The sequence below is a fragment of the Microtus ochrogaster genome, unplaced genomic scaffold, assembly GCF_000317375.1.
Source record: "Microtus ochrogaster isolate Prairie Vole_2 unplaced genomic scaffold, MicOch1.0 UNK13, whole genome shotgun sequence".
In the NCBI taxonomy this organism is placed as follows: Eukaryota; Metazoa; Chordata; class Mammalia; order Rodentia; family Cricetidae; genus Microtus; species Microtus ochrogaster.
This window is the reverse complement of record NW_004949111.1, coordinates 4,847,184-4,856,747: the sequence shown is the minus strand read 5'-3', so window position 1 is coordinate 4,856,747 and position 9,564 is coordinate 4,847,184. Positions and strand designations below refer to the sequence as shown.

The 9,564-nt window shown below is 33.3% G+C and overlaps 1 protein-coding gene across 1 annotated transcript in view; it reads right to left on the bottom strand.

The window, feature by feature from the left end:
- Nucleotides 1–337: 337 nt before the first annotated feature.
- Rps6ka6 (ribosomal protein S6 kinase A6) overlaps nucleotides 338–9,564 on the bottom strand; it is a 148,385-nt gene continuing 139,158 nt past the window's right edge. Inside the window, exons 22-25 of the mRNA XM_013353608.2 lie at nucleotides 9,215–9,291; nucleotides 7,495–7,612; nucleotides 2,325–2,465; nucleotides 338–463 (exon numbers count right to left, since the gene is read on the bottom strand). Coding sequence (XP_013209062.2) covers nucleotides 338–463; nucleotides 2,325–2,465; nucleotides 7,495–7,612; nucleotides 9,215–9,291 — 462 coding nt within the window. The remainder of the gene's footprint in view (nucleotides 464–2,324; nucleotides 2,466–7,494; nucleotides 7,613–9,214; nucleotides 9,292–9,564) is intronic.

The following is a 9,564-nucleotide window of genomic DNA, read 5'->3' as shown; positions in this document are numbered from 1 at the left end:
CTTAAACTATTTTTGTGTAAAATACTATGAGGTTAACTTTGTTTGAAAGGAATTTGGTGAGTTAATATTCAGAAAAGTTAAGACCTTGTGGACATCAATTATATAGTTAAACATTTGGACACTACTGCAAAATGACACAGTATGAATATTATGGACCTATGTATGTTTGTTTAAAATTCCAACCCCCAAAAGAGAGGCTTATATAGAATATTCAAGTAATGTGGCAGGAAAAAAAATACCCTTGATATAAGATTAGGCAAAAACCAAACCAAACCAACCCAACCCACAACACATTTAATTTTCTCTTCATCCAGTTAGCTGAGGAATAGTATGAATCTTACAAGCCAGTGGATGTTCGCTTTTTCATGCTCCGCCTCTGAGCTAAACTTGAAGCAGCAACAGGCTCTAGAATTGGTTGGAAAGACTTGGGAGTCAAGGCAGAATATGTTGCAACCACTGCTTCCTAAAATAATGACAAAACATTACAAGTTCAGTAACAATCTCTGTAGGAAAAAAGTATTTAATAATACACCACAAGACCTCTACTTATGAAATTTTCCCTTTTACAAAGCTGCTATAGTAAGGGGCCACGTTAAAGAACCAGAAACAGCTAAGTTGCACATACATACATACATACATATATACATATGGTTTGAAATAATTATACAGTAGAAATTTTATTTAGCCATAAAAAAGAACAAAATATCATTTGCAAATAAAATGGGTAGAGTTGAAAACAGTCAAGTTAAACAAAATAATGTAGAATCTAAGAATAAATGCTACACACTTTTCCCAATATGTGGTATCTAGGCCTTGAAAAGACAAAGGGACTATTGGTACTAACACTGTAACTGGGGGAGAACAAGGCAAGGTGGATGGGAGAAAGGGATTCTCAGAGGGCATTAAAGAGTAAGTAGGATCAAAGTACAACATACGCATGTAAGAAAAAATCACGAACTCCATTTATTTTGGGAAATTTATATAAGCTAAAAGATAATTTTATTAGAAAAGACATAGTAAAAAGCATTAAGAGTTCACTATTTGTAATAGCCAGAACCTGGAAACAACCTAGGTGCCCCTCAATAGAAGAGTGGATAAAGAAGGTGTGGAACATATACACTTTAGAGTTCTACTCAGCGGTAAAAAACAATGACATCTTGAATTTTGCATGCAAATGGATGGAAATAGAAAACACTATCCTGAGTGAGGTAACCCAGACCCAAAGAGACGAATATGGTAGGTACTCACTCATAAGTGGATACTAGCCATAAATAAAGGACATTGAGCCTATAATTCGTGATCCTAGAGAAGCTAAATAAGAAGGTGAACCCAAAGAATAACATATAGTTATCCTACTGGATATTGGAAGTGGATAAGATTGCCGGACAGGGGTTGGGAGCACGGGGGTAAGGGTGGGATGGGGATAAGGGGAGATGGGGAGAGTGAAGGGAGAAGGGGAGGATGGGAAGAGCTTAGGGGAATGGGACGGTTGGGATGGAAGAAGAGTGGATATGGGAGCAGGGAAGAAGATATCTTAATTAAGGGAGCCATTTTAGGGTTGGCAAGAGACTTGACTCTAGAGGGGTTCCCAGGTGTCCAAGGGGATGTCCCCATCTAGGTCCTGGTGCAACAGAGGAGAGGGTGCCTGAACTGGCCTTATCCTATAGCCACACTGATGAATATCTTGCATATCACCATAGAACCTTCATCTGGCGATGGATGGAGATAGAGACAGAGACCCACATTGGAGCACTGGACTGAGCTTCCAAGGCCCAGATGAGGAGCAGGAGGGAGAACATGAGCAAGGAAGTCAGGACAGCGAGGGGTGCGTCCACCCACTGAGATGGCGGGACTGATCTAATGGGCGATCACCAAGTCCAGTTGGACTGGAACTGATGGAGCATGTGATTAAACTGGACTCTCTGAATGTGGCTGATGGTGGAGGCTAACGGAGAAGCCAAGGACAATGGTGCTGGGTTTTGATTCTACTGAATGAATGGGCTTTGTGGGAGCCTAGTCTGTTCGGATGCTCACCTTCCTGGACCTGGGGGAAACAGGGAGGACCTTGAACTTCCTATAGGGTAGGGAACCCTGACTGCTCCTTGGACAGGAGGAGTGGGAGGGGGTGGGGGAGGGGAGGGAAGTGAGCAGAGGGAAGGAGGTGGAAATTTTCAATAAAAAATAAAAAATGTGACAAAAGAGTGAGTTTTAATTTTAAAATAAATAACACTCAGAAGTTAAAAAAAATCTATCTTCAAGAAATAAAGATATTTTATACATCAATGGGTAACATGAGATACACATTAAGTGTGTGTTCATTTTACCGTAACAACATGTGATGCATCATTTGTCTTTGGCTGATCCCTCGGCAACTGTTCTCTCTGGGTTATCCAAGAGTGTTTTAATACTTGTTCAGCAGTATAACGCTGACGTGGGTCCATATGAAGCATATGAGAAAGCAAATCCTAAATGGATACAGAAATTTACATGAAAATATGTAATTCACATTCCTTCAAAATATGAAAGTATCAGTAATTAAAATGCTTTATCATTACTTATGAAAAACAGTATATGTACTCTGAATGGTTAGCTTTCAGTGTATATATATATTTTTTATAGTCACAAATTTGAAAGGGAAAGATGGAGAGAAGGGAGGGGCAAGAGCGATATAGATGCAGTGCTCATATATGAAATTCTCAAAAAAATCTAAAGACAAAAATAATCATGAATCAGATTTTTCATTATGTGGTAAAGTTTTTATTTTGTAAATCCATGTGTACCAATAAAAGACCCCCAACCCTAGTCTCCAACTTAAGATGTTTTTATGATCAACTAGGCCAGGGCAAAACAGGATATCTGTGGGCAGCAGAAGCAGTCTTGAGACCAGTTGCACCTGCCAAAAAGGAAAAACACCCAGTCCTAATCTATCAAAACCTGAGGGGGCAGAAACTGGCTGAAACTGGCTTGATCTAGACTTGTTTTTGTCCTGATGTTGACCCACCTGATAATTTGAATTGACCAATGATGTTGCTGTTGTTATGCTTCCCTGGTATGTAACCCAGAGACCCTATAAATACTTGCTGAAAAAATACACGGGGGGCTCAGTCTCATGAGAGTACTGAGTCACCTGTAGGTGCCTTCAACAATAAAAAAATCCTCTTGTTGTTTGCATCCATTGGCGTGGCTTATTGAGTCTGGGGGATCCTTCCCTGAACCCTAGAAATTAGGGTCTTTCACCATGTTTCTAGAACTGGGATTTTGTTAGTAACAAAAGAGGAAACGAACATTTAAGATAGCAGGACAATGGGAATGTTTAAAATGGGCAAAAAAAAAAAAAGCTACAGAACTTTGCTAGAAAGCTAGAACCCCAAGATGTAATGGTTTGCATATTCAGATAAAACATAAAGGGAAGGCTGTCATGCAGTTAGCTAATCCATTCAATAAGTAAGGGCTTTCTGCATTACATGCTGATGACAGTAGAACATAAACTTCATGTCAGCAACTACTGTTATAATAATGGTCCAGTCATCATAAGTCTTCATCAAATTAACTATGAATATTTGATATTTCTTATAATTATAACTGTGATAGAATATAACTTAATAGTAACATACAAGTTTACATACACCAAAGCATGTATGTAACAATTTGAGTAAACTATCCTTACTTTTAGGAAAGAAGTAAAATCGCCTCAACAAGAATTTCTTAATAGAGAAAGACATCATTTGTACAATTTTTCTTACCCAGAACAATGAAACTAAGATGATAGATAATAACAATAGATAAAAGATTAATACTCTTGTATTCTCGCAACTCAGTAGGCTGAGCCAGGAGGATCACAACAAGTTAAAGCAAACTTAGGATATATGTTAAGTTTGAGACCAGCGCTGTTTGACCCTATTTTTTATAAAAAGGAAAAGAAAAAACATAATCTGTTAAAAATATTTCAAAGCTTTAGATAATCAAAATAACTAATGTGTAATAGAAAAATTGTGCAAAAATAAACAGAAATTGAATATGGAATATGATAGATGCAAAATTCTTCAGGGAACAAAGGGAATAATGGGAAAGAGAAGAGTGGGTTTGAGGGCATATGATCCATATATATTATATATTTGCATAAAGTCTTTATAAAACCTAGTAGCATATAAAATGAGTATATGAAAATAAAAGATAATGAACATTTCAATAAAACAGACTTAAATAGTGAATCAAAAATTAATAAATAACTCTTATTTTTTCAGCAAGCCTATTACTACACATATAACAAAATGAATTAAAATCAGTATATCATAAAGATATCTGTATTACAATATTCACAACAGCACTATTGACAACAGCCATAAGATAAAAACAACTCATCTGTCCACCAACACTTAAACGGATAAAGAAATGCCAAACCTATAATTATAATTCATGGTAGTGCATGTGTGCATGAGTGAATATTTTGTGTATATATGTATATGAGTTTATATATGTACAAGATAGAATACCATTCAGTCACAACAGAATGAAATTCTGTAATTTGTGACAACATGGATAGAACTGGAGATCAATATGTTAGTGAAACAAGCCAGGCATAGCAACACAATTATGACATGATTTCACTCAGTATGTGGAATGTTAATGCAGTCAATCTCATAGAAATGAGAGTAAAATGTGGGGAGGGCAGATGGGTAATTTTGATCAGTTACCATTGGATAGCATCAAGAATTTCTGGTATGCTACCACAGAGAAGTGTGACTAAAGATAAAAACAAACACCTAGAACAGAGAATTATTCAATGTTTCATTTTAAAGAAATAAGTGTTTGAGGAGGTACATATGTTAACCTACTTTAAACATTACACAATGTATACATATTAATGCAGTGTACGTTATATTATTAATATGAACAAGTTTTATGGCTTATGTATCATTTAAATACAAATATAAAATAAGTATGGCAAAGTGTATAAATAGTGACATAAATGAAGCAATGAAGGATAATTTAAGGAGGTGCATGTCTGCAAAAATTGAAATGTACTGTCATAAATTTTACTCAGAAGGGTCTCAGTTGCTGATTACCTGCCATATAGCAAACTACAATCACATTATCTCCAAATACTTGAACACTTACTATGTATCACATATGCAACCTGTTTTAAAATACCCAGAATACTAAAATAACATATATGAGGTGTTTAATCTTTGTAACAACCTCGAGGTAGGTATTACTAACATCACTTTTTGATATGGTAACCGAGATACAAATAGGTTAGGTAACAGTCTGAAAGTCATAAACTTAGTAAGTCATAAAGTCAGGCTATGCAATCTATGCACCATCCTATGTCTTAATTGCTATTATAAATGACCTTTCATCCTTCCCCTATCAACACTAAAAAATGATACTTGAATTTTGAATAATTACTACAGCTTTATATTTTTGTTTCTTTGTTTCATTTTTAGAAGTAGATTCTCATTCACCGTAGGCTAACCTTGAACTTCCATATACCAAAGTCATCCCTGAACAAGATGACCTGCAACTTCTGACTCTCTTGCTTCTACCTACCTGGTGCTGGGAAAATAGAGGCATGTGTAATCATCAGGTTCAGTTTAATGAGGTATTGGGGAGCAAACCCAGGGTAATAACTATCACATAAATATAGCAAGCATTCAACGTTGGTAGCATTAAGTTATAGCATTTATGAAAAAGTAAAATGTTATATTTCTAAAGAAAAAATTTAATTTCATAATGAAATGTGATATGAAGATAAGCTATAATAATTTGAGACTTGAATCACTACACATGAGTAAAAGCTATAAATCAAGGCTGTGCCAAGCAAACTGTGTTTTATGCCAAAACCAACACGTACTTCATAAATGGTTTCCAAGTGCCTTAACACAAAAAGGAGTTCATTTATATAGAAAGTACTAATTTTTAACACAAACATGTATTCTACTGATATATAGCTTAATATATACATGCAGTAATCATGACTGAGACATAAATCCATACCAGACTTTTATTATAATTTCTTCCTAATAAAGACAGTATCAGAATGGTGATTAGTTTTTTACTAACAAATGTAGTCATAACAAAATGTAAATAGTTTGCTACTTTAAAAAAAAAACTAAACTTGTTTGAATAGGACTTTATCTTATTTATTTTAAATCATCCCTCCAAAAAAAAAAAAAACCCTATCCTCAGCTGCCCAGGGAACTAACTGGGGACATCGCCTTGGGCTCCTGGGAGCCACTCTAGGTTCAAGTCTCTTGCCAACCCTAAGGTGACTCCCTTAACTAAAAATTGTGCTTCCGTGCTCCCCTATCCAACCTTCCTTTATCCCAATCAAAGGGAACCCTGACTGCTCTTTGGACTGGAGAGGGAGGGGGAGAGGAGTGGGGGGGGAGGAAGAGAAGGGTGGGAGGAGGGGGAGGGAAATGGGAGGCTGGGAGGAGGCAGAAACTTTTTTCCCCCTTTTTTCAATAAAAAAAGAAAGTTCTCCTTGATAGAATGATGAGCAGAGGATGGGAGATCAAAAGTATCATTATATTAAGCAATATTCACTAAATATTTTGATGGCTAAAAGAAAAATGGGAAGATTCAAATAATTTGTCACTTACATATGACTACTTTTATGATATTACTGGCCAGTTTTTGAAAAATTATACTTGACTATGACAAAAAACATTCATATATAATATAGTTATTATATTAATATATAGGTATTTATACTTATACTATAGCAGGGCATTTATACTTTGATAATATACTGCAACAATGGTCAACAAAATTAATAAATTCATCTAAACTGAAACCCTAAAATTTCTTTTCATATATATATACTTGTAATAAAAGCTTTATAACCGACATGAATACCAAAATACAGCAAATTTTCTATTCACTTCACAATACTCAGATGGCAAACATACCAGCTATACATAGTAATAATATATAAGCTTTCAATTTTGATCACATATTTCTATTCAACTTCATTTGGTATATGTGATATATGACAAATGCTATAACCATAAAATCCCACCAATATACCTCCCTAATAATGTCCTGAACTGAATGACCTCAATAGACATGCAAAGAAAAAAAAGCTTAAAAAAACTTAACCCTATACCCAGGCAACAGAGAAATGCTTTGAGCAAGAAAAATTAGTCTTTCCTAGAGACGCGCACACCAATTGTTTATCCCAGATGTTCAGTCCTGAAAACATACACGCAGGTGGCATTATACCGATTGGGCAGGCTGATTTTCACACACAAACAATTAAAGAAAAAGAGGCCATAAATTTAAAAGAGAAAAGTGGGTTATATGACAGGATTTGGACATAAGAAAGAGAAAATAAAGTAATTATAATCTCAGTAATAAGAAAATTAAATAAATAAAAACTGACATGACAATATAAGGAAACCAAACAATAAGTATACATTGGAATCTAGTTTCAGGATTTTAATAATTTAATATGAACAAAGTAAAACTGAACATATTTATGATTTATACCTTAGCTCCATCTGAAATATTGTCCCAGTTTCCACCACTCAAAGAGAACTTCCCATTGCCTATACGCAGGAGTATTTCTTCAGGAGTATCATTGGGTCCATTGGAAAATGGAGTGTAGCTGTTAATAAAGTAGATTTTAATAAACATTCAAAGGTACATTTTGTACATAATTGAAAGTGATGGCTAAAAGTCTATATACAAATATAAAAAGAAGCATTATTATTAGGTAAGAGCATTACTTAATAATTCCCTTTACTATTAATATGAAATCATGTATCTCAAACAATGAATTTAATCCTAATAAATTATTTGACAAGGTAAAGAATTTTGCTGATTACTTCTTTGCTTCCTTTGATCAGCAAACTAAGGGTGGACTTTTATATAAACATATAGTATTATAATGAGACCACAATAAAGCACAAATATTCTATTTTGAAAGGCTTAAGGTCAGCAAGGCAATATATTTACTAGGAAGAAGTTTTAATTCTTACATAATTATAATATATTGTACCAATTCAGCTTATTCATCAACGTTTTATTTTTATGAATATAATTAGTGGAAATAAGTTACAATTTTCAGTTAATATCTATGAAAACAAATTACATTTAATATTGATGAGAATGTAATAAAAACACAGCCTCTGAATTATGTACATAAAATTACTCATGGGTTGAAAGAAATTCATAAATTTAAGGTGGATTTTAAAAATTAACTTGACAAAAGTGATCATTTTTGTAACACTTTATTAGATGTAACCAAAATTTCTTTATACTTGAGAATTGGAAAGCTGATTTATGGTTAAAAGTATTAGGAGATAGCTTGCAGTAAAGTCTTCATTCCTTCATCTAACAATTGGGCTTAAATAACATCAAACACATACTTATATATAATAATTTCTTATTTAATCATAAAGCAAATATTTGAAAGCAGCAAGGAAGAAATTATATCCTATGGTCTAAAACCTATAATATTGACTATATGTGATATGGTATACCATTCTATAAAGAGCTTATAATTTTTAAAATTCTGACATATGCAATTATGTACAGCCAATTAACAATTAACATTAGTTTATGTTGCTAATGTATTTTATGTTTTTATACAGCAGTTAAATTGAGTATTTAAAATATCATACCTAACTTTCTGATATTTACTAGTTAACCATTTCTTTTTTAAAATCACAATAATTCATATAACCATAACTATTCACTTTAAAATAAAAGTGTTGCTCCCTATTAAGAGTAAAATATCATTTTAACCAATTATAAATTACAAATATTAACATGGTCTAATTATTATCATATTTATTTTGAGTGTATCTTCATCCTATTAATGGTGGACATGTATGTATATGCTTCTCGTTTAATGTGTAGTATTATATTCTTATCAATCATCTTACTAAATCTGTTGCCCAGAATTAAAGTGCTTTCTTAATAAAATTAACTTAATATTAACAAGCTCAGTGGACATGCTCCTATTATAATACACAGCTAATAGTCTAGTAAGTTCAATAGTTAACCACACAGTGTAAAAATAAAAGGCTTATTTTAAAGCGTATTCTATATGAAAGTTTTTCTATTTTTGTATTGTTCTCATTTTATAAATAAAAGTATAGATTTGAAAATATTAATGGGATGTCTACCAGTATTTTCTTCTGTACTCTTTCTAGATGAAGATATGCACTCAAGTTCAAATAACAAGAGTTTGTAAATATCTTACCCAGCCAACATAGTGTAAAATAGGACTCCTAAACTCCAAATATCACAAGCAGCATCATATCCCTGTTGAGTGAGAACCTGCAAAATTCATGGTATGAAATCTTAGTACTATAAACTCATATTATATATATATATATTTCACTGCAATATTGTATAGATTCTAATAATTTCATAAATATTAATAATATAAACATAAATATAAAATTTTAAATTATTCTATGTCCTGCAAAGGTAAAAGTAAAATCAGCAAACACTGCATGATCTAGGATTATTATAGGCTGGTATGTAATACAGACTACACACGAAAAAGAGCAACCCTATAAGATATAAAACCTAAGCCTTAGCCGGGCG